This window comes from Xenopus laevis, chromosome 3L, assembly GCF_017654675.1.
Source record: "Xenopus laevis strain J_2021 chromosome 3L, Xenopus_laevis_v10.1, whole genome shotgun sequence".
Taxonomy (NCBI): domain Eukaryota; kingdom Metazoa; phylum Chordata; class Amphibia; order Anura; family Pipidae; genus Xenopus; species Xenopus laevis.
Genome location: NC_054375.1, coordinates 144161228 through 144186401, shown reverse-complemented (window position 1 = coordinate 144186401; position 25174 = coordinate 144161228). Strand labels below are relative to the sequence as shown.

The window sequence follows — 25174 nt, the reverse complement described above, 5'->3', positions numbered from 1 at the left end:
ATTCAGCTGCTGAGACGCAACTTCGCATTTTAGTGAATTAGCGCAGTGGTAGCGGATTTGCGCCTGGCGAAGTGGCGCCAAATGTGGTGTCCCATCCACAGGCACATCACCAATTTACTAACAGGCGTAGAGGACAATTCTCTAGTGAAAGAGACTGTTGCTAGTGCAGTTTTGCGCTCTATTGACAGGCAGATTTTCGCTCTGATTGTTACTCTACAAATTCACTAAAGTGCAAATCGTTGTTTTGCTTCCTTGGATATTTTTAATAATAAATGGCCACTTCAAGCATTTGCACCAACATCGCTACTAAATACATATATATGACCTATATGTACCTGCCCTGTTCAAATTGACCAAAGCGAAAATGTACTAAAGAAGTTTCGCTAGGCAGAAATAAACGTTAGCGAACATTTGCTATGAAATGCTGCACTACTGGTGTGTAGACAAACATCTCAGCTCATTGTGCCTGATTCTGTGCATTCAGAAAGAGCCAGCACTTCACCATAGAACTGCTTTCAGATAAGATATTTTTTCTCCTACTAAACTAGAGGAGTTCCAGTAGGACTTCGATTTTTTTGTAGAATGTAATTTACAGCTAGCAATGCAGGTGTCAGGGAGCTGTTATCCTGTTATCTTCCCATTGTTCTGCTGATAGGCTGCTGAGGGGAGGGGGTGCAGCAATAAAGAGTGACTGAAGTGTATCAGAGCACAATTCTCATGATTAAGGGCAACTGGGAAACTAACAAGTCTAGCACTGGGTCAGATTTCAAAATAAATATTAAAAAACAAAATTTGTTTCCGGTTTTGAAAAACAGATTTCAGTTCAGAATTCTGCTGGAGCAGCACTACTACCTGTTTTGAAAAAAAAAAACATGTTTTCCTTTGACAGGATCCCTTTAAGTTCCTGATTTATGGTCATTCCTTCAACCCAATACCGACTTATAACCAAACCAAAGTATCTGCTTCACACTCCTTAATTCCCAATATTACCTGCACAATGCGCCCCCCAAAGCCACAGAAAAAAACAAAGTACAACAGAGGACACATTTATTCCATCTGGGAACCACCAACCCTCCATGCTCCATATATCAGTGCAAGAGTTTAGAGGCCAGGGTTTTGTAGACAGCTGGATATTGCGGTCATTTTAAGAACAGGGTTAGAAAGGGAGAGGAAGGAACAGAAGGAACCATGAGTGAACCTACAGGATAAAGGGAACTATGGGGGACCTGAGACGAGGGTAATCCCGGAACTCCTTCAAGTAACTGCGGTGTTTGCCTTTGGCCCAAATCGTCATCTGGATGAATCCAACCAAGGAGAAGAGAGCGACTGAAAAAAATATAAGAGAAACGGCTCAAGCAATTATACATAGAACAGTAGGAGCAGTGAAGGTCAAGAACCTCAGAGGCAAGTGACAGCTATAAAATCAAACTCTATCTTTGGCCCACCTGGTATGCTGGATCAAAAGGGATCAACCGATTCATCTTAATACTTGGATGAGAATCAGTCACTGGGAGATCTCTCAGTTCTCTACTAAAGCTTTATAGGGCTACTAACAACCTTCACTACAGCTCCAAGCATGCTATAATCTAGAATACCATGATGGAATATACTGCTGTTTATTATTCTGTATTTGGGTAACTGGTTAAGCAACAGTGCTTAAATCTTGGTTAAAAATGTATATTTTATCACAAATCACATTAAAAATAATACATACTGACCTCACATGGCCCACCTTACGCGTTTCATACCCTCCGGTACTTAGTCAGGGTATGAAACGCATATGGTGGGGCATGCGGGGTCAGTATGTAATATTTGTAATGTGATTTGTAATAAAATATTTTTTTTAGCCAAGAATTGAGCCTTGGGACATATATCTTGGATATAGATTTGTAGAGTATTGTGGATGACTTGGAACCGGGCAAGTCCCTTTTGCTCAGCCCTGATTCCCAGGAATCAGTCATATAGACTCCCCATCAAGCATAGAAAACAGAGCTTAAATGCCAAATAATATTAGTTAGGGTTTAAAAAATAAACATAAATGTTTTCCGGAACAATTTCACTTGATTTGATCATTCAGAAATGATTACAACCAGCAGATGAGGGTGGTTCTTCACAGTGAGGACAGTGAGGTTGTGGAATGCACCGCCGGGTGATGTTGTGATGCTGATTCAGTTAATAAATCCCCTCTACAAACCAATTTAACTATGTAACTATATGACTCCCTCCATTTTACTGTTGCAAGATCAACACAAATGTTCCTTAAGATATTACAATAGTCTGCTGGGTTTAAGGTACAACTGGACATAGTAGAACAAAGCGCACACCTTCAAGGCTGGGACGCACTGGGCGATTTGGGGAGATTTAGTCGCCTGGCGACTAATCACTGCGACTTTTCTCCCCGAATGCCTCCCATCGCTCTGCACCTGGTTAAAATAAAAAGTCGCCGGCGCTAATCACACACGGGCGATTCGTTTTCCAAAGTCACCCGAAGTTGCCTCACGAGGAAACGAAACGCCGCATGTGATTAGCGCAGGCGATTTTTCATTTTAGCCAGGCGCAGATCGAGGGAAGGCATTCAGGGGAAGATTGCTCGCAGAAAGTCGCGGCGATTAGTCGCCAGGCGACTAAATCTCCCCAAATCACCTAGTGTGTCCCAGCCCTACAGGAACAAAATGTAATAGCTGCTAAGATTGACTGGGGCTGCCAGGAAAATAGCTGGGGAGGAGGATTACAGAAACATCTGAGACAGAGCAGTCCGTTATACCCTCACTAAGCTTCAATAATGCAATATGGTGATAAATCTGTCACTGGCCGGACAAGAAGCAGGTGTCGGTAAGCACCAATAAAACTGCAAGATGTGCTTGGATACCAGCAGAAAACAAGGCTAACTAAATCCTTATAGCACCCACGACTCCTTGATTAAATGCTCCTACACAATGACACTCAGCAAAATATGGATTAGGCTTTACATATTTGATTTACCACTATGCAGATAGTAAGTGGTGATCTGGAATAAGACAACCATGTAGTTTATTAGTGTAGGATCCAAAGCTCCATTGCTTATACCAGGGTGCCGGAGACAATTCTCAGTTAGTTAATTACTGAACTCAGTCCGCCACCTCTTTAAAGGGATACTGTCATGGGAAAAAACATTTTTTTCAAAATGAATCAGTTAATAGAGCTGCTCCAGCAGAATTCTGCACTGAAATCCATTTCTCAAAAGAGCAAACAGATTTTTTTATATTCAATTTTGAAATCTGACATGGGGCTAGACATATTGTCAATTTCCCAGCTGCCCCAGTCATGTGACTTTTGCTCTGATTAACTTCAGTCTCTCTTTACTGCTGTACTGCAAGTTGGAGTGATATCACCCCCCTCCCTTTTTCCCCCCAGCAGCCAAACAAAAGAAAAATGGGAAGGTAACGAGATAACAGCTCCCTAACACAAGATAACAGCTGCCTGGTAGATCTAAGAACAGCACTCAATAGTAAAAACCCATGTCCCACTGAGACACATTCAGTTACATTGAGAAGGAAAAACAGCAGCCTGCCAGAAAGCATTTCTCTCCTAAAGTGCAGGCACAAGTCACATGACCAGGGGCAGCTGGGAAATTGACAAAACGTCTAGCCCCATGTCAGATTTCAAAATCGAATATAAAAAAATCTGTTTGCTCTTTTGAGAAATGGATTTCAGTGCAGAATTCTGCTGGAGTAGCACTATTAACTGATGTGTTTTTAAAAAAACATGTTTTCTGATGACAGGATCCCTTTAAACTTCCCCTTAGAAATAAATGGGGGCACGCCAAGTGCATGAATATGGTTCTTACTTCTGCTTCTAGTGTCTTGAAAATCAGAGGTCCTGAAGACTGCGAGTCCCTTCAAGAGCTACAGCTTCTTCTACATCACCTTGAACTTATATAGACACATAGGGGGCTATTTATCAAGCTCCGAATCTCAAATAATTCAGAGTTTTCGGAGCAAAAAAAAAGCAGACGAATTATTCGAGATTTATTGAAGTCCGATGGTCTAAAAACTCAGAATCGGAAACCCCAGCATCTAAAAGCTCTCGAGGTCCTGTATAAGCCAATGGGGAAGGTCCCAGTGTCTGCACCAATGTCTGTATCGAATCTGATGAATTCGGGGATTCGGAGCAAAAAACTCAAAACTAAAAAAATCTTTTTGTGGAAAACTCCGAACAATTTGGAGTTTTCGGGGGAAAGCTCTTCAGTTTTCCCATTTTGCCCGACCCTATTTTTTCGGGCTTTTTTCTTCATAAATAAGGTCCATTCGGGAATTCAGAATTGGATATAAAAATTACTGTATCTACATCTGAACTCAATCTTCCTTAATTTAAAAGAGAAGGACAAATATAGTCACTGGAGGTGCCAACTTTCTAAGCACCCAAAAGTGATTCCTTCTGTGTCCCAGCATGTATCCTCTGCACTGTACAGAAATATGCAAAGAATCTCTGTAAAGTGCATGCACTTGCCCAAGGAATCTGGGACAAAATATTGCCCTGTGGCAGCATCATTGGTTAGAATCACTCGGCACCCCTAGTGTTTCACCTTTACTTTAAAGACCCTTTAAAGTAAGAGTCGCCAACCTTTTATACAAGTAAGCCATATTTAATTGTAAAAAGATTTGAGGAGCAACACAAGCATGAAAAAAGTTCCTGGGGATGCCAAATAAGGGCTATGATTGGCTATTTGCTAGCCACTATGTGGACTGGCAGCATTTAGGAGGCTTTTTTTTGGTGGTAAACAAGGCTTTAATGTAAACTGTCAGCATATAGGAGGCTTTTTTTTGTGGTAAACAATGTTTTTAAGCAACTGCCATCATATAGGAGGCTTTTTTTTGGTGGTAAACAAGGTTTTTACGCAACTGGCAGCATAAAGGAGGCCTTTTTTGGTGGTAATCAAGGTTTTTATTCGAACTGGCAGCATATAGGAGGCTTTTTTTGGTGGTAAACAAGGTTTTTAAGCAACTGCCATCATATAAGAGGTTTTTTTTGGTGGTAAACAAGGTTTTTACACAAATGGGAGCATATAGGCCTTTTTTGGTGGTAAACAAGGTTTTCATGCAAAATGGCAGCATATAGGAGGCTTTTTTTGGTGGTAAACAAGGTTTTTATGCATATTGCCAACATATAGATGGCTTTCTTTGGTGGTAAAGAAGGTTTTTATGGAAAATGGCAGCAAACTGGCAGCTTATAGGAGGCTTTTTTGGTGATAAACAAGGTTTTTATGCAAACTGGCAGCATATAGGAGGCTTTTTTTTGGTGGTAAACAAGGTTTTTATGCAGACCTGCTTTTAGGCCACTGGGAGCAACATGCCATGGGATTGGTGAGCACATGCTGCTCACGAGCCACTGGTTGGGGATCACTGCTTTAAAGGAACACTGCTGTAATAAGCTACAAGTGAAATAACTAGAGTCAGTGATCTGAAACTGATCTATGGTAGTGCTGACTTGTGAGCCTATGTGGGGTATTTACTAAAACACTCATTTATGTAGATTTTTTATTTAAACAAAGTGGCCCTAACTCCCATTCAGGAATTTAACTCATTTATCAAAAAATCAGCTCCAAAAATTTGGTGCGACAAAATCGCAACTTTCGTGCAACTTTTGACGCTCCAAAAAGGGACATCTGCCTTTGATTTCTACAAGACCTCAACAGGTTTTAGTTGGAGTATTTACAGATATGGATTTCTAGCAGCTTTGGGGTATAATAAATCTCTAAAAATCTAAGGTTTTTTTTCCTCTAAATTTTCAAGTTTTCCCCTTTAAAAACTTGACCATAAAATTTGGAGGTTTAATAAATAGTCCCGTGTGTGTTCAATAGAGCACTTGATTATTGGCTCTTCTAAGGGGAAACAGTTCAACAAGGGAAATGCAATGTATATCTTATTGAAATGAAAAATGAGGATCCCTTACAAGTGGGAAAGATTTAGGAGTAAAAAGGGGAAACCCAAGAGCTGAACGGTAAATGCAGAATGGGCAGTATTATTATTATTATAGACCTACCTGGGAGACACTGGGTCATGAGGGCAAATCCCATCCAAGAACCAACCTGAAAAGAGAAAGAAAAATAAACAACCGTATAAATCCTAACCATTATTACAGATCCCCCTTCATGTAAAACTCTAAAGAAAGCCAGGCTCACCCACTGCACCTTACCTCATATGTGTAGTTGGGACATGAAACCAATAGGAACAGCCATGTAAATGGATTACGTGTGGGGAAAGGAATCTTACGGGTCTTGGAGCCTAGTGAGAAAAGGGGGCACAGAAAAAAATTAATCAGAATAAGTCCTATTTCTAACACAATTAAAACTGCTGGTCGGCAGGGCCGGATTTGAGGAAGTGGCGCCCTGAGGCCGAATGGTCCCAGCGCCCCTCCGGGAAACTGCCACAAAGGGACACTGTCCTAAAGACAATGGGGCTTCATCTTGGCCTGGAACGCTCGGCCTTAAAGGATAAGTCGGCCTTTAAATAAATAAGTGAATGTAAAATTGATGAGGGTGCTATTCTAAGCACTTTTGCAATGTAAATTTATTATTTATTAATTGTAATTCCGAGATATTAAGGGATAAATGTACAGTTAATATGACTGAATTTTCAAACCACAGCGCCACCTGCTGGTCTTTTTCCGACCAGTCTGACCACCAAGTAATCAAAGAAGTTGTCAGGAGAAAGAAAGAGGCGGATCTGATGTTCTTCTGCTTAGGAAAGATGTCAGAAAGGTTTCTATTTTTTTTCCTAACCAGGAGAACATCAAAGCAGCCTCTTTCTTCTCCTGACAACTTCCTTGACTACTTGGTGGTCAGACTGGTCGGAAAGAGACCAACAGGTGGCGGTGTTGTAACAAAATTCATTCTTGTTAACTGTACATGGAATTAATTAATCTTGGAATTAAAAAGAAATAAACAATGAATATATATTGCAACATTTCTAAGAATAGTACTCTCATCGATTTTACATTCGCTTGTTTTGAAGGTTTTCTTATCCTTTAACCAGAGATACTCTCCTCTAACTGTATTACTACATCTCCTAAAATCCCAGCTGGAGGGTCACTGGGAGACATAGTAAAGTACCTTGAAAGCCACAAACCAAAAGTGCTTGGCCTAAAACAGAGCTATGACCAAGGCTTTTGTTTTGGGGACCCTGATTCTCTATTGGCAGCGGCAAGTCACAAAATTCTACCTAGAGCCCAAAGCGTAAACGGCATCAGGTAAACTTAATCCCTGTGCGGGTGAGAGAACATAAGCGCTGGCCTCAAACCTCCCCAGGGCTGCCTGTTCAATGCACTTGTAACGTGTAGTGCAGAGGAGGAGGAGGGAGAACTTTGCAGCATGCATTTCAAATCACCCTCATTCTTATGGAGGAGCCTGTCATGCAGCCACCCAGAGCATCCAGTTGCCCAGCTTTGTTTATGACGATCCCTAAGCAGCCCAGACCACACTGAGCATGTGCACAGTCTTAGTCTTGCAAAGATGTTTAACAAAGTTACAAGATGGTAACCCCCTGTAGCCAACTTTGAAAGCATAAATCATTTGTTTGATTAGGTTTGTGGTGCAGTAAGTTCATGTTTATATTTAGTATACAAAATACAGCATTTCTAGCCTTATTCTATTTTACACTTTACATGCCCTTTAAGAACAAGCCACTCACCATTGCTACATGGTCCTAGCGCCGGGCCCTTTAGACGCAAAACCCCTGTTCGCTCATGAGCGCGCTCTTAAGCACCGGAGCACCCAGTGCTCCTTAGGATGCGGCTGGACAGCTTGCTGCCCCTAAAATTTTGCCGCCCTAGGCCCGGGCTTTTGTGGCCTGACCCCAAATCCGGGCCTGCTGGTCGGTAGCTACAGGTTATAAACATTGCTGATATTAGGGCATAACCAGAAGAAAATGGTATTTTATATCAAGAGACTTACCAGCAGGTCGCAGATTTCGCAATGCAATGTGTATGGAGAAATTACCCAGCTGACAAAACTGGAAAAAACAAACCGAGAAATGAATGATTTATATACAAACTTTACAGGGATCAATTTATGCATGAGTGTCTACTCACATATAAACTTCTAGACTTGAAGGCCCTATAGCTTTCAACGATGCTTTATAAAATACAACAACATATTTATTGTACAGAGCCGTGTGCACTCACTTACACGTTCAATATGAACTCAGTTCAGGGTTTGATTATCAGGGTAACTTATACGCCCAAAGCAACAAATGGTACATTCCCTATGAGAAGTTTGTGCTTGAGCCAACACCTGATATCTGGGCCTAGAGATTGGTTTCCCAGCGTGTAAAAATGGACACGGGCCTCCATATATCATATTGTTTGGAGGGGTTTGACACATGGCATTCTAGAGCGCAAGCAGGCTGGTTATGAAATCGGTGTGGGGGGAGGAAGAAGGGAAGAGGGTATTTAGTGAGGTGCAGGGAGGAGCAGGAATACTGGGGGACACATCAGCAGCAGTAAACAACCATGAACTGAAGCAAGTCACATTTACACTGAGTCAGCTCATGGGCAGAAGATCCAATCACAGCAAGTCTAAAAAAAAGTCGATTAAAATCATATATCCAGGGTGAAAGTTTCTAGTTGCTGTCCAACTTATTACATACAGGTATGGGATCCATTATCCGGAGGCCCGTTATACAGAATGCTCTGAATTACGGCAAGGCTGACTCCATTTTATCCAAATAATCCAATTTTTAAAAATGATTTCCCTTTTCTCTGTAATAATAAAACAGTAGCTATGATCAATCCTTACTGGAAGCAAAACCAGCCTATTGGGTTTATTTAATGTTTACATGATTTTCCAGCAGACGTAAGGTATGAAGATCTATGGAAAGATCCATTATCTGGAAAATCCCGGGTCCCAAGCATTCTGGATAACAGGTCCCATACCTGTATTAGTTTGCACTGTAGTTTGGCAACCGTATTTTGGAAATGCAACCATTAGTCATGACCTAACCAGATGTTCCAGGGGCCCCAGAGCAAACTCATTTAATGGCCCCCAAAGCTTTCAGCAGTTGACTTGATTTACCAATATATAAATTGAAATTGCTTATTAATTAGAGCCCTACTAGTCCCTCTACACTCGTGGGCCCCCTGAAGTTGCTGGGTATGCCTCCTACATAGTTATGCCACCAGTCGTGATGTATGGATATCAATATGGACACTGGCATATACAAAATAAACATTTTGTTTAAAGGAAAACTTTACCCCCAAAATGAATATTTAGGCAACAGATAGTTTATATCAAGTTTATATCAAATTAAGTGGCATATTAAAGAATCGTAGCAAACTGGAGTATATATATCTGTAAATATTGCCCTTTTACATATCTTGTCTTGAACTGATATTTTATGATGGTCTCTGTGCTGCCTCAGAGATCACCTGACCAGAAATACTGCAGCTCTAACTGTAACAGGAAGTGTGGAAGCAAACGACAGAACTCTGTCTGTTAATTGGCTCATGTGACCTAACAAGTATGGTTTGTTTGTGTGCATCGTGAATCCTATTATAACAGGGGGCGGCACTTATTTTTTTAAATGGCAATTTTCTATTTATGATTACCCAATGGCACATACTACTAAAAAGTATATTATTATGAAAATTATTTATTTATTTGAAGCAGGGTTTTACATATGAACTGTTTTATGCGATATCTTTTTAGAGACCTACATTGTTCGGGGGTATAGTTTTCCTTTAACAAGGCCACTGTATCCCCCTCAAAAGATCGAACCAAACGTTGACAGAAAACCTTAAAGTTATAAGCCAAAAATCGGTGAAGGAAGCAGGTCTTTGCTGCAATTACATTTATTATAATATGCTGTAGTGGCATATTATAATAAATTTAATTGCAGCAAAGACCTGCTTGCTGAGGCTTCCTTCACCGATTTTTGGCTTATAACTTTAAGGAATTTAAAGACGACAGGAACACTTGGTGGAGCCGGCCCAAGATTTTTTCCAGCCAAAACTGGAACACTGGATATCCCTGTTTTGTGATTGACAGAAAACCCCTAGGTAAGCATGCAAACGAATGCAAGCATCTATGACAACAGTCTCTTACCAGAAATATAATGACCGCCAGCTTCACCTGATGTTCTCCAAATGCTGCAGGGAAACAAAAAAAGACACTGACTTGAGAACATGCATCTTTTCCAATTGGTGCAGTTTTGACACACCATACAACTGTGCTACCTTCAACAACACTTACTCATTATATCATGGGCATAGCAAGGCAACCAAATTAAAAGCAATCAGTGTATTATTACCACCCAGGGACCCAATCGGCTTTTGTTTACAGTTCTATAACAACACGTGCACAATATATACTTTTTACTCACCCGGTGGTGTGTATAGTGGATGGTTTATATAGTAAGCCATCCAGGCTGCAAACCCCCAGTAATACATACAGTTCTGCAAATGAAAAAAAAAATATCAGAATTAACACTTATCTTAGAATATGGAAATTTAAGACTACAGCCAAGGGTAAATTTAACTAGAAAAAGGACTACTTCCACCAAAAAAGAAGAAGCATATAAACAATCCCATATGCAGGTGCTCAAATAAATGGGTAAATGGACCCAAAATAAACTTTTAGACAATAGGGGTCATTTACGAACCCCCAGGGTTGCTGCTCTCTCTGCACTGTGAATGCACCGAATCCACTATTTTGGATTCGGGCGAACCCCCGAATCCTTTCCGAAAGATTCAGCCGAATAACAAACTGAATTCAAAATGTGCATATGCAAATTAAGGGTGGGAAGGAGAAAACATTTTTAAACTTCCTTGTTTTGTGCCAAAAAGTCATGCGAATTCCCTCCCCGCCCCTAATTTGCATATGCAAATAAGGATTTGGTTCGGCCGGGCAGAAGGATTCAGTTGAATTCGAATCCTGCTGAAACAGGCCGAATCCCATCCTGGCTTCGAGGCATCCCTACTCAGCATTAAGTGCCAGTTCAGATCTCAGTAAAGAGAATAGCTCAACCCTGTCTGAAGGACAGGACCCCAATGTGGACTGCAACTCTGAACGTGTCTCCCTAATACAGCAGCGACCTGCAGTCTTTTCTGGCCCTTTGTATGGTAAATGAGGCCTATTGTTGCAGTGCTCAAGGCCAGCCCACGAGGAGCAAACAATGGATGCAATAGCCCTGCCAAAGGACAATGCAGTCTCCACCCCATTTTTACGCCCGCAAGCTAATTGTTTACGCCAGCCATATATTTAGATGGAAATGGAGACCAGATTTTATTTATTGTAGGCAGTTACCTTAAAGATATTCCGGAAGGGCATTGTACCATGAGAGAAACGATGCACAAACAGGGTCTCCAGCAGACGTTTAATGTAATGGAAAGAATGACAGATACAGGCCAGGCTGCAAGGTATACAGAGAAACATTATTACAAGGGTAAGGAGATATTTTTATTTTGGGCACAGGCAGCCCCATTTAAGCAATGTGCACAAACAGGATTTTGTTCGAACTGTTTCTGATGCCCTATTTATAAACACAGGCATGCCTTAAAACTGGACACCCAGCTGGGTGGGCACTTTTTTAAAAGGAACAGTAACACCAAAAAATATTTTAAAGTAATTAAAATATAATGTGCCGCTGCCCTGCATTGATAAAAGCGATGTATTTGCTTTAAAAAGACTACTATAGTTTATATAAAAAGGCTGCTGTGTAGCCATGGGGGCAGCCATTTAGGCTAATAATAGAGTATAAGGTTTGTAATAGAATACAATGCTTTTACCCGACCCTCAGACACAGCTAACTGACCTTCTGTGCAGTTTTAGTGACGTTGGGCTGGGGGTGGCACAATCCTTCCATAGGCTAATTACGAATGAAAACAGGACTTCAGCCTATGGAAGAATTACTCCTACCCCAGCCAGCGTGAGCAGGTCAGCTGCACAAAGGTTCGTGGGGCGGCTTTGAGTAGGAATGCACCAAATCCACTATTTTGGATTCAGCCGAACCCCCGAATCCTTCACAAAAGATGTGGCCGAATACCGAACTCAATGCTAATTTGCATATGCAAATTAGGGGTTGGAAGGGGAAAACATTCTTTACCTCCTTGTTTTGTGAGAACGTCATTTGATTTCCCTCCCTGCCCCTAATTTGCATATGCAATTTAGGATTTGGATTCGGTTCGGCCGGGCAGAAGGATTCGATTTGAGAAGGCTGAATCCTGGATTCGGTGCATCCTTAGCTTTCAGGGAAAATATTCCAGGTGCAGCAACTACTTGATACTGACACGTTCCTATGATTTTTATAGGAACGTGTCAGTATAACTTTAATATGCACGTCAGCCATCTTTAATAAATTGCACCAGAGGGTGCAAAGTATGGGATTCACAGGCTCAAGGGAGTCCAGGGCAAACATTGGCAACCTTTCTGGCACCGCACACATCACTCCATTGGATAGAAAATAAAAGAAAAATAATAACTTGCCCAGTTGCACCAGAATTTTGCACCAGATAAGTAAATGAACTGAGAATATGACGGCCAATCCCAGAAGGATGGAAGGAATACTTACTGTACCACAGAATGCCGGCTGGTAATGAAGTCATATTTGGGACCATAAATAAAAGGAACTCGGAAATAGAACAGCAAATATATAACGAGAGGCCCAGCGTACTCTGTGAGGAACACCTAAAAAAGAGAGAATAAAAACACAAACCTCACAATGCTGTCTAATGCTGTAAATCAGGTCTGTGCAGATAGGAGCTCACCCCTGCTGGTAGTCTATTCCATGCACCCACCAACCAACCCATATATTTACTTTACTGTCCACGACTTCATCATCTCAGCAGGCTTTAGATGGCAAGATTTTTTTATGATTTTAATTTTAATTACGGTGGGGGGGGGTTGTCTACTCGAAAAAAATGCTGAAGATTATTGAAATAAAACATAGATCATGTTTAATAGGGATTATTAATAAATCTCTGGGTCAAGTGAGAGACAGCTGGGGAAATACCCCCTGGGCCACTGTATTTTTTTTTTATTCCAAAATGGGAAAAATCAAACATTGAATCCATTGAGGGGTGTTTTGGCAACCCCCGGTAAATTAGAATTTCCTTGTCCTCACTGTGTGTACTGTGAACAATTGCAAGGCCACTCTGAAAGTCCGATGCACATGCTGAAGCCGTGATCCCAGGCCAGTGCCTTTAAAATTAATTGATGTGCTGGATACATTTAGGGGGTTATTTATTAAAAGTCAAGTTGTTTTTTTCCAGAATGATTTGAGTTAATCGAGGGTAGTTTCAGTAAAAACCCAAATTTTTCAAGATAAAAAAAAATCTAGTTTTTCGAGATTAATTATGCCTCGAAGCTGCAAAAACTCTGGATCCGAAAATACTTCAGTTAACACCGGTCAAGATCATGTAGAATTTAATGGGATTTGAAGACGTTTTTAGCCGTTGTGATTTTGGGGTGTTTTTTTCCAGTGGTTTGCACTTGAAAACTCGATCAATTTCAACTATGAGGTTTTTGTTGTTTTTTTTTTTATTGCCAATGACTTGATCAATTTGAGTATTTGAGTTTTTCCCCCAAATGCATTCGTTCACGTTATTTACATTCAGGTTATTTCACATTCAAGTTGTGAGTTTATTCGACGCAGAAAAAAAACTCACAAACTAGACCTTGGATAAATAATCCCCTTAACCTAAATTACAAATGTATATCCTTGCAATAAGTCTGAGACAGACCAACATTTACTATCTTATTGCACCCAACCTAAAAGCTGATCTGCACCTTAGCCAAAATAAAATTAAAAAACTACACATATTACTCATTTCTTTATCAGACGATACTCACCGTCACCCAGCTGACCTGCGCACCTAGGTCCCTGAAGTACAGGGTGGCTGTTGTCCCCACTGGTAGGTTCTGTAGGATGTCTTCGTCCTTTAGTGACCTTCCCTCTGTGAGGGTCAGACAAGAACATGGGAAGCTGTGATACTGGCCACACAGACACTGACCAAGCACAACCACAAAAGATAATGGGTTCAGCTTTTCTATTCTCCTCAATCTTTTAACCGATTATTATTGGTTTAGATACGGACCATTCATGTGCCCAAACTGACAGTTAGAATCCTATAAATGGCAGCAGGTAGAACACAATATCCTGTATTCCCCATAGGCAACAGTAAAGACGCAAGTGTCAGCAGACCCTCGTTCTGTGTCTGGGACCATGGGCTGCAGGAGACCCTAGCCTAGAGTTAATTTAAAACTGCAGCATATCAATTACAGTCATCACCTAATAACCAGTTTTCTTTGAATATAATAAGATTAACGGTTTTGTTTGCTCTCTTTCAGTCACCTGGTCATACCACCTCAGCTCAAATCTATTAAAGGCAGAATTAATCAAATACATTTTTCAGCCAGTTCCGTTAATTTCTGACCCAACTCGACAGTTGATATTTCATGCATGTGCTCCACCCAGTGCACGTATGGGGTCATCAGAGACCTAGTAGAGCAAGAGTCTAAACTTCTACATTCTGAGCAAGCCTTTTAGGTGCACATGCTAACCAGCCATTTGTGGTCAATAACTGCCCTCGGTTAACCGAAAATGCCTTCTTTCCCCCCTCCCAATTATTAAAGAACTAAACTCCCATTAATCAAAATTCCCCATCCTCATCACTCCATTGGCCTCCTCCCAGCTTTCTCCCTCCATAGGAGCTTAGCTGAAAAAGTGTCACTGGCATTAACCTTGTAGTGGAGCTCTTCTGCATCATCTTCTGTATCTTCAGATCCTCTTCTTTTCCTTCGGCAAACTTCTGAGCTTTCCAGCTCATGCGCAGTAGGAACGAATACCAGAATGGCCCCAACCGCGTATGCATGAAAAAGCTCAGTGTCGGCGCTCACTTCCGCAAGGAACCCCAAGATACAGAAGATGGCGCCTAAGAGCTCCGCAGCACTACTCTGCACAAATATGCCAAGGTTAATGCCAGCTAAGGTTAACTTTTTCAGCTAAGGTATATAGGGAGAAAGCAGGGATGGGGCCAATTGAGGAAAGGGGATGGGGATTTTTGTTTAACAGGAGTTTAGTTCTCCTTTGAGGTCCAGCAATGTATTAAAGATTGTAAGCCAATTAAGTGCTGAGTCCCCACCCATATAATTTTTCTAGACCAGTGATCCCCAACCAGTTGCTGATAAGTAACATGTTGCTCGCCAACCCCTTGGATATCGTTCCCAGTGGCCTCAAAGCAGGTGCTTATTTTTGAATTCCAGACTTGGAGGCAAGTTTTGGTAGAATAAAAAACAGATGTACTGCCAAACAGAGTCTCCGGTAGGCTGCCAGTCCACATAGGGGCTACTAAATATCCAATCCCAGCACTTATTTGGCACCACCCAGGAACATTTTTCACGCTTATGCTGCTCCCCAAATCGTTTTACATTTGAATGTGGTTCACAGGTTCGTTCTAGAAACAGACCAAGACTACTTACTGGGTTCCAGCCGCAGCGACTGCCGTGCAGGGTACCACTGAGGATCTGAGAGACAAGCAGAAATATTATAAAGGGGCCACGTTCAATCCATCAGTGAATTTAGGGAATGAGACTAAGCTAAAGTGACTCAACATCAAGCAAAAACTTTGAATGGAAAAGCCTATTACACCGAATATGATTTAATACCCAGCCATACAGTGCTAAACAGATACCTACGGGATTTGGTGAACATGTTCTTGATATCTGCTATGGTGGCATGGGGCTCCACCTGAAAGGCACAAGACACAAATGGTAAGAAATGGTTCCAGAGTAAGACTGAAAGAACATATACAGGCCGGCCTGGGGGTGAACAGACCATTGAGCAATGGTCACCCCTCAACAATCTGAAATGTTTCGATATCTTCACTTTCAGCTTATACTTGGCATTTGAATTAAATAATAGAAATATTACTGTATTGTGTGTTTCATGGCTTTATATTAGGGATGCACCGAATCCAGGATTCGGTTCGAGATTCGACCAGGATTCGGCCTTTTTAAGCAGGATTCGGCAGAATCCTTCTGCCTGGCCGAACCCGAATCTCAATTTGCATATGTAATTTAGGGGCGGGGAGGGAAATCACGTGACTTTTGTCACAAAACAAGGAAGTAAAAAAGGTTTTCCCCTTCCCACCCCTAATTTGCATATGCAAATTAGGGTTCGGATTTGGTTCGGTATTCGGCCGAATTTTTCACAAAGGATTCGGGGCTTCGGCCGAATTCGGTGCATCCCTACTTTATATAGAAGGAAATTCACAAGTCAGTAGTCCTTGACCACCCATGTAATACATAACCTGTATCCAACATCATACTTCATATCTCGGAGCTGCAATTCTTTTACCAATTGTATATATGACATGCGGCTCACTCCCAACATCCCGACACAATACTGGGAGCAGTTAGTGTAGTACCATACACATTATTATATATACACATTATATTATCATACAATATTATTTCTGTGGAGGGGTCTAACTGTTTTTCCCAGTGTCCTGTGCATTATAGGCCCTATTCTGCACGTGTTACCCCTGTAACTTACACTTACAGCCTATCGATTACATGATAGCTAGGACCGTGTAACTTAGAGCCAACGAAGCGTATCGATGCCTGTGCGCTCTGTGCCAAACGGGTGGTCCATTTGTAACCTAAATACAGGGACATCTTAATGGCTTAAACAAATGTGCTATCCCTTTTATATAAAAAAAGAGAGAAAATGGGGTCTTGGTAAAGTTTCCATGCAAGCACACATTTTTAGCTGCGTTCAGAATCTCCGACATGTATAAAGCGTTGCACAGTGTTGTTTTCCATGACACCTCCCTCCAACCCATGCCCCAACCTCATTTATCGCTACTCACCTTGTCCAAGAAGCACAGCTTCTCCCTCGTTTTGGCATCCAGGATCTCCACCTCAAAATAAACAGTAGCACGTTTAGCTTTTTTGGCAGGTTTAGGAGTAGCGCGCTTGGTGGCCGCTGAGGCCTCTGCAGTGGCCTTGGCAGGCTGGCGCATTTCTGAGACCACCGAGTTCATATCCATGGCTGCGAAGCAGGTTCGCCCAACGTTCTTGCTAGGAACTGTTCTTTTACACTCCGTCTAGGTATCCCCCAAACACGCTGCCTTGTTCCGTCTAATTTTTGAAGCTGTACCTTACACTCTTTAACGTATCAGACAGCAGTCTCATAAAACTCTCACTCTACTGTCCAGTTCAGTCGATATAGAAGAAATCAAACAGCCCCTTTCCCACAACTTCAGGTGATGTCTCCAAAGTTGCAGTTGCTTTGTCGATTCCGTCTTTGTACCTCTATTCCTCCCTCACCTCCATCTCACAATCCCTTTCACTCTCCACCGACATCCCAGGCTCACTCACTCAAGTTAACTCTCACTTCCCCCGTTGGAGACACAGCCTGTCTTGGTATCCAGATGGAACATGAAACAGGACTCTAAATTTATCACTCACTAGGCTTTTTCACATCTGTCAGGTTTCTGTACTTCTACTGAGACTCCCGCTGCCTGAGACCCCACATGCTGCCAAGTTTCACACCCTCTGTGAGCAAGACTGATGAGTTTCACACACAGTTACACCAACGTCCACTCCTACACTCCACCCAGAGACCGCAAAGCAACAGGACTAAAGTTTAGGTGGTTGTCTCTTGTTCCTCTGCAACCCTTCCAACCTTCTTGTTTATTTCTCACCAGCCCCTTCTTAATGTCTCTCTACACTTCTGTGGCTGTCTCTTGGTATTCATTGATCTCAGCAAATATCTGGGCTCAGTCCCAGCACTCTATATATAGACAGCTCCCCTCTCCATCCCTTCCAGCACAACAGAGGTGAGACCCCCGGGGACAGAGCATGCAACATGCACCCCACGCAAAGGGCAACTTCCATGGAAACACAGACAGAGGAAAAAAGAGCAAATGTGAGTATATTTAGTTTGCTTCATGTTGTGCACCATTCCATTCACTTAACTTCTAACAACTGCGTGGAGCTTTCTCTGTACCAACCCAACCTTTGAATAACCCAACACCATGCTGCAAAGAGTGCTATACAGGTATAGGATCGATTATCCAGAACGCTCTGGAGCTGGGTTTTTTTTAGGTTCCGTAAACTGAATTAAAATACCTTAAGTCTGCTAAAAAAATAATTTAAACATTTAATAAACCCGATTGTTTTGCCACCAATATGGAATCATGCACCATAGATTGGATCAAGCAAAAGCTTTTTATAATAATAATTTGCTTGAAACAGAGTCCATGGGAAATGGCCTTTCTATAATCCAGGAAACAGATTTCCTGGATAATGGATCCCATACCTGTATTAATTGTTCTTGTGCTATAATTCTTGAATTTGCCTGCAGCATGAGCAGAGTATTACTTATCAACTATTGTCCTGCAAACAGCAGGTTCAGCTTTCCATTTTTAATTGTTTTACCGTTTTTCTAAAATCTGAGTTTAAAGTTGAATATCCCTGGTATTTGAGTCTGGCAGCTCAGTAATTCAGGTGCAGATTCCGAACTGTTACAATTTTTCAACATTTAGTTGATACATTTCTCAGCAGCATCTCTGGAGTATTAGCAACTATTGTATCAATTCTAACAGCTGCCTGTAATGAAACTTAGGGATTCTGCTCAGCAGGGACAAAGATAAGAAATGTATCAACTAAATGTATCAATTTAGAACAGTTTCCAGGGTCGGTGACCCCCCCCCCTTCCCAGAGCTGCTTTAGGTGAAAAATTAGACAATTTAATATTAGAAAAATGGTAAATGAATTGGAAAAAGTCTTTATTTCTGGTGAACAATCCGAAACCAGTGAACTGAAAAAAAGTATTGGAAGGTGAACGGCCCCTTTAAAGATCAAAATAGTTAAAATATTATTATGTAACATTTCGTATTCTTAAAGCTTAGGTGGGGGGGCTAAATTGAAATTTGCGATGGAGCCCAGTAATTTCTAGAAATCAGGATCAGGATTGTGCTGATAGAACAGTCACTGTGAAATCAATCAGAAAGGCTGATAAAGACTGCAGATTAGGAAAAGGCTGATTCTGTTTTGTTTATACAGAGCTCAATACCTCAATTTAAACAGATTAAACAGGAGGAGAAGGGGGCGTATACAGAAAAACAACTTTCCATCGCTGGCAAAGAATTAGGAAAATGTTTATTTTCTTTTTAATAAAACAATAGGCAGAATGCATTGTGAACACAAGTCCTATTTATTGTTCTTACAATGAGCAAAGATGTATATAGTTGTACCCTTTAAGCAGTTGGGGAAAACAATTTTTTTTTTAAATGAGACCTGCAAATACTAGGCCACCCACAACAGCAAGGGACACACGGTCAGATTCGGGGAGATTAGTCGCCCGGCAACAAATCTCCTCTTCTTCGGGGCAACTAATCTCCCTGAACTGCCTCCCCGCCAGCTAGAATGTAAATCACCAGCGGGATGGCACTCGGAGCACTTTGTTTTCCGAAGTCGACCGAAGTTGCCTCAAGTGAAAAGTTTGAGCTACTTTAGGAAAATGAATCGATCCGAGTGCCATCCTGCCGGTGATTTGTCGCCGGGCGACTAATCTCCCCGAATCTGACCGTGTCTCTGCCCTAAGAAGCTAAGGGTAAGGGCACACGGGCAGATTAGTCGACAAATCACCTCTAAGGGGCGATAATCTCCCCAAACTGCCTTCCCCTACCTTCCCACTGGCTCTAATGAAAAATCACCAGCGGAATGGCACTTGCTGCAATTCGTTTTCTAAAGTTTCCTGGTGAGGCAACTTCGGGCGACTTTGGAAAACGAAGCGATCCGAGTGTCATCCCGCTGGCAATTTACATTCTAGACGGCGGGATGGCAGGGGAGACAGTTCAGGGAGATTAGTTGCCTCAAAAAAGAGATTTGTTGCTGGGCGACTAATGTCCCCGAATCTGCCAGTGTGCCCTAACCCTAAAGAAGCCCCAGTCTGCAGGACAGAATGAGACAGAGCAATCTTCTTGTTTCTGCCAGGGCTAAATAGGAATCCATCTGCATTCAAAGGGAAGACAGATAGGGAATTGCTTGTGTCTCTGGTAGGGGAGGGACAGATATGTTATCATTGTATGATTATGGAGGGGTAGAGGTTAATGGAGTGGCATGCTGCATGCTATTCACTTACTGAAGCATCGGAAGAATGAACATTCAGAATGAAACATCCATTTGTAACTGTCAAATTCTCTTGTCAGGGGCATAACTAGAGGAAGCAGAGCCCGACACTTCTGTGGAGCCCAGTAGATTCTAGTTATGTCTCCGTCTCTCACAGTTGGGGCAGGATAAAGGGGTGGTTATTATCTTATAGAATGGCTAATTCCAAGCAACTTCTCAATTGGTCTTAATTTTTTTTATTTTATACCGTTGTTCAATTATTTGCCTTCTTCTGACTCTTTACAGCTTTCAAATGGGGGTCACTGACCCCATCAAAAATCAAATGCTCTGTAAGGCTACACATTTATTGTTATTGCTACTTTTTATTCCTCATCTTTCTATTCAGTCCCTCTCCTATTCATATTCCAGTCTCTTATTCATATCAGTGCATGGTTGCTAGGGGAATTTGGACCCTAGCAACTAGATTGCATACATTGCAAACTGGAGAGCTGCTGAATAAAAAGAAAAGCGAAATAACTCAAAAACCACAAGTAATAAAAAAATAAAAACAATTGCAAGTTGTCTAAGAATATCACTCTCTCTATCATAATAAAAGGTGACCAACCCCTAACAATGAGAGCTTCAAGAGGTTAAAGGAGTGGTACACCTTTAAGTTAACTTTTAGGGGCAGATTTATCAAGGGTCGAATTTCGAAGTAATGGGAGTTTTTTTTTTTTAACTCCCTTAAGTTCGAAATTCGAATAAAAAAAGACCAACCGAAATTTATGTAAAAAAAAAACTTCGTTTTTTTTCTGCAGGCGAATAGGCTGTATTCGATCTTCTGAATCGAAGTAAGATCGTATTCGATTCAAAGTATTTTAAAAAAAAACTTAGATTTTTTTTTTTTTTAAAGTCCACCAATTGACTCCAAATAGGTTCTAGGAGGTCCCCCATAGGCTAAAACAGTGATTCGGCAGGTTGTAGTTGGCGAATGGTCAAATTTTTAAAGAGACAGTACATGATAAATTTCGATATTCTAATTTTTTTCAAATTTGAATCGAATTTGGACTATTTCCTAGTCAAAGTACACAAAAATAGCTCAAATTTTTTTACTTCGAAATTCCAATTCGACCCTTGATAAATCTGCCCCATAGTGTGCTGTGATTTTCTGAGACGATTTGCAATTGTTTTTCATATTTTATTATTTGTGGTTTTTGAGTTAGTTCATTTTTTATTCAGCTGCTCTCCAGTTTGCAATTTCAGCAATCTGGTTGCTAGGGTCCAAATTCCCCTAGCAACCATGCACTGATATGAATACGAGACTGGAATATGAATAGGAGAGGCCTGAATGGAAAGAGGAGTGATACAAAGTAGCAATAACAATAAATGTGTAGCCTTACTGAGCATTTGTTTTTAGATGGGGTCAGTGACCCCCCCATTTGAAATCTGGAAAGAGTCAGAAGAAGGAGGCAAATAATTCATAAACTATACACAAAAAATAATGAAAACCAATTGAAAAGTTGTTTAGAATTAGTCAGTCTATGATATACTAAAAGATAAGTTGAACCTCCCCATTAATAATAATAATAAATAAAGGCTGGACATCTTCCCTAGAGACTTTATAGTCTGACACAAGGGGCCCATTAATGCCACATTAGCAAAGGGGGAGGAGTTAAAGTTGCCCCTGAACTGACACCACGTGATACAATGTCCTCTCCTCCCCCCAGCACTGCTGTTCTGTTGCCTAGAAACAAAAATACGAGGCAACTGCCTATCAAGCTGTGGAATGAAGAATGTTGTCGGTGTCAGTGAGAGCGGATCTGATTATAAGCGCCTGTCAGTCACACGGTCAGTATTTATAGCTGTCACTCCTTTTTTTCCCAGAAGGCGCGCCTGTCTCGCCACTATACTAAACGTCACCTGCTTCTGTCACTCTAATACTCAGCTGTTGCTGCACATTCGCCGTACGACTAATTTTGACTCTTCCGGCTTCCATACTCTGCAGCCACTTATAGTCCTTTTCTATCTAACCTCATACCTGCGAGACTGTACCAATCCCACAGGTCCCCGGATGGTAATGAACGGCGCACTGTGTTTTCTATAACTGCGCGCAGCCGACCCTTACCTCGTGGTGTTTCATGATTCCGCAGGGATCCCTTAAAACAAGCACGCTTCTCTTCTACCTGCAGCTAAGCTTTAGCCGGGGGCGGGGAAACAGAACGACGCACAGATCGTACGACCAATCAGCGCCCACGGAGGTCAAACTGGCGTTTCAGTAACGCTTGGGAACCAATCAACGCGATGGAGCTCTTTGATAGGAAGAATGGGGCTAAAGGTGCAAGGGGTTGGGTAACAATGATGTGAACAGCACGATTGATGGCCGTCTGACCAATTGTAGAGAAGCGTTTGATCAGGCGGAAATGTAGCCAATAAGGTTACGTTGTTTGACTGGCGGCGGTGCTTGCGTTGCTAGGCATCCACTATGCTATTTGTGGAGAACTCTATTGCTGATAATAAGGGAATGCTGTTTGCTGGAGGGTCCGGCTGGGTATCTTTGTAAAGTAGGGGGCGGGGTGTGGCTAGTAAAAAGCGTCGGATAATGGAGCCTTATCCTCCCAGAGCCTGGCACTGGCTGCTTCATGCTTTAGTACATCACAATCATCTGGGGCGGGTGTAAAGGGGCTTTAGTACTTTAGTATAAAAGGCTTCTTGTGTTTCACCAGTTATGGGAAGCTTTGCAAAGATTCTTTCATACTTTGTGCATACCTCCCAACATTTTGGAGATTAGAAGGACAAAAAGTTTTTGTGGCCACGCCTATTTTGTTGCCACACCCCCTAATTACCATGTTCATTTTACAAATTGTAAATAAGCCGTATCACTTTAAATGGGCAGGGAGAGCTGTATGGCAGTCCCTACTAAGGGGGATGTAGAAGTCATACTGCAACTGGCTTCTCTCCACAGGTTATTGAACTACAACTCCCAGCACCAACACCCAGAGAGCTACAACCTTAGCCCAGGGCTAGTGGGGAGAGAGGAGGGGAAAGAATCTGTGCCTGGAACTTTGATGTCAGTGTAGACCAATGGTAAAATAGAGTGAGTTTATTGCCTCGGCACTGTGTGAATAGAGTGGGGATAAGGGGCATGAGTGTGGGCACAGCTGCCATCACACACACACAACAGCAAATGAACCAATCACTCACACAGTAACTCACACAGACAGACACACGCAGTAACACACACACACAGTAACACCCACAGCATCACGCACAGACACACAGCAACACAGCAACACACACACTTGCTATGTATATAGCTGATAAACAGACACACACAAACTGTATGGTAAGAGGACCAGGCTGACAGCTGTCACTCCAACTGGTTCTGTCACATGACCTCACTAAGGCGCTTTACAGTACTGGTAAATTTCCGTCAAACGCTTCTATAAAATCACTTTCTGAGCATGCACAGCAACAGTCCATTTCCACAACAGAAGCCGACCACACAGTCTCTTCTGCGTTCGCGTTTCCTTTTTTTTTTTTCGAGACATGATGACGGCTCGCGCATAATCTTGCCCTTACGTGGGCGGTTCTTTCAAGCTGCCCAGTATTATGCGCCTGCGCAATTACGGCTTGGTCCGCCTACTAACTTCCTGGTTCGGTATCTTCTGTTTGTCTGAAATGACAGAAGGCTCTGCCCCGGGACTTGGCCCCGTCGGTTACTTCTGTCGCTACCAAACGTGTTTCCAGGAAGAACTCGGGCTGCTCCGGAGCCATCCGTGCCATCGCCGCCTCCCTCCCCTCCGCCGCCGGCGGGATGCGGGACATTGAGTCCACTATCTGGGACAGCGGGACAGACAGCCAAAAACGGGACTGTCCCGCAGAAAACGGGACGGTTGGGGGGTATGCTTTGTGTTTTATGTTCCCTCTAATTCCTTCTCCGATGTGTGTGTGCAAAGAAATTCTTATTCTTACATGTGCTCAGGTCAGACTAAATGCAAAACTCTTTGTGCGCTTGCCATCTTTCTTCTAAGTGGCATCCAGACAGGCGGCGTGGCGCGTGATGTCGTGTGATGTAGGGGGCGGGGCGCGTGATGTTGTGTGGCGGGGGAGTGATGTGGGGGGGGCGGGGAGTGATGTTGTGGGCCGGAATATGACGTAATGATTGGCCAATTACTGCTCCAGTGAAGGAGAATTCCGCCTGGTTTTGCTAATTTGGAAAAGAATCTATGCAAAACTGTCAGTCCGGCCCATTTTTCCTAATCTGGAAAACTGGGCAGGCAGTTTTGAGCCCTTCCAAAAACCGGACTGTCTGGGTCAAAAGCAGACAGGTGGCGACCCTAGCACATATGCTGGCCTCAAAATCTGTGTGCGTGTGCGCGAGTGCACAGCTTAGAGGGAACATCGTTGGTTCTGACACTGCTGCTTTGGTAATGCTACTATCCTATTGTCTTACCTGAGGGTTTGGCCAGGAGAGGGCACTGTTTCACAGAAGTCTATGAAAGAAGCACCATTGTGGGCCAATCATTTCATGGTAGCTGCTCTTTAAGTGGACCTGTCACCCAGACACAAAAACCTGTTTAATAAAAGTCCTTTTCAAATTAAACATGAAATCCAAATTCTTTTTTTTTTTTTATTAAAGCATTCATAGCTGTTGTAAGCTCATTTAAAAATCTCAGCTGTCAATCAAATATTGTCTGCCCCTCCTCTATGCCTTAGGCAGACAATTCCTTTCACTTTCCATTCAGCACTTCCTAGATGTCACTGCTCTCCCCACATTCCCCAGTTCTCTTTACCATTTAATTGTGTAGCCAGTACATGGGGATGGACATCAGGTCCCCCATTCTGGTGCACAAACAAGATTCTGAGATGATACAAGACTTGTCTTAATAACAGTGTCCACAAAATGGCTCCTGCCCGATTGTTATAATTATGAATTCCCAGACTGAAATAAACAAGATTCAAATAATTTATATAGTGTAATTAAAGTTCATTTTGCTTGACTATCATGATAACATAGGTTTTGGAATCATTTTTTTGGGTGATGGGTCCCCTTTAAGATAGCTGTACACTTAGAGATCTGCTATT

The 25174-nt window shown here is 42.1% G+C and overlaps 1 protein-coding gene across 2 annotated transcripts; it reads right to left on the bottom strand.

The window, feature by feature from the left end:
- Positions 1-1030: 1030 nt before the first annotated feature.
- On the bottom strand, positions 1031-22276 carry tecr.L (trans-2,3-enoyl-CoA reductase L homeolog). 2 transcript variants are annotated; one of them, NM_001086992.1, is given in 13 exon segments: positions 1034-1326; positions 6022-6067; positions 6175-6263; positions 7931-7988; positions 10079-10122; positions 10356-10428; positions 11279-11384; positions 12543-12658; positions 13823-13926; positions 15452-15496; positions 15668-15719; positions 16843-16893; positions 22215-22276. In NM_001086992.1, coding segments are annotated over 13 exon segments (927 nt in total). In that variant the 5' UTR covers positions 22230-22276; the 3' UTR covers positions 1034-1198.
- Positions 22277-25174: the final 2898 nt, after the last annotated feature.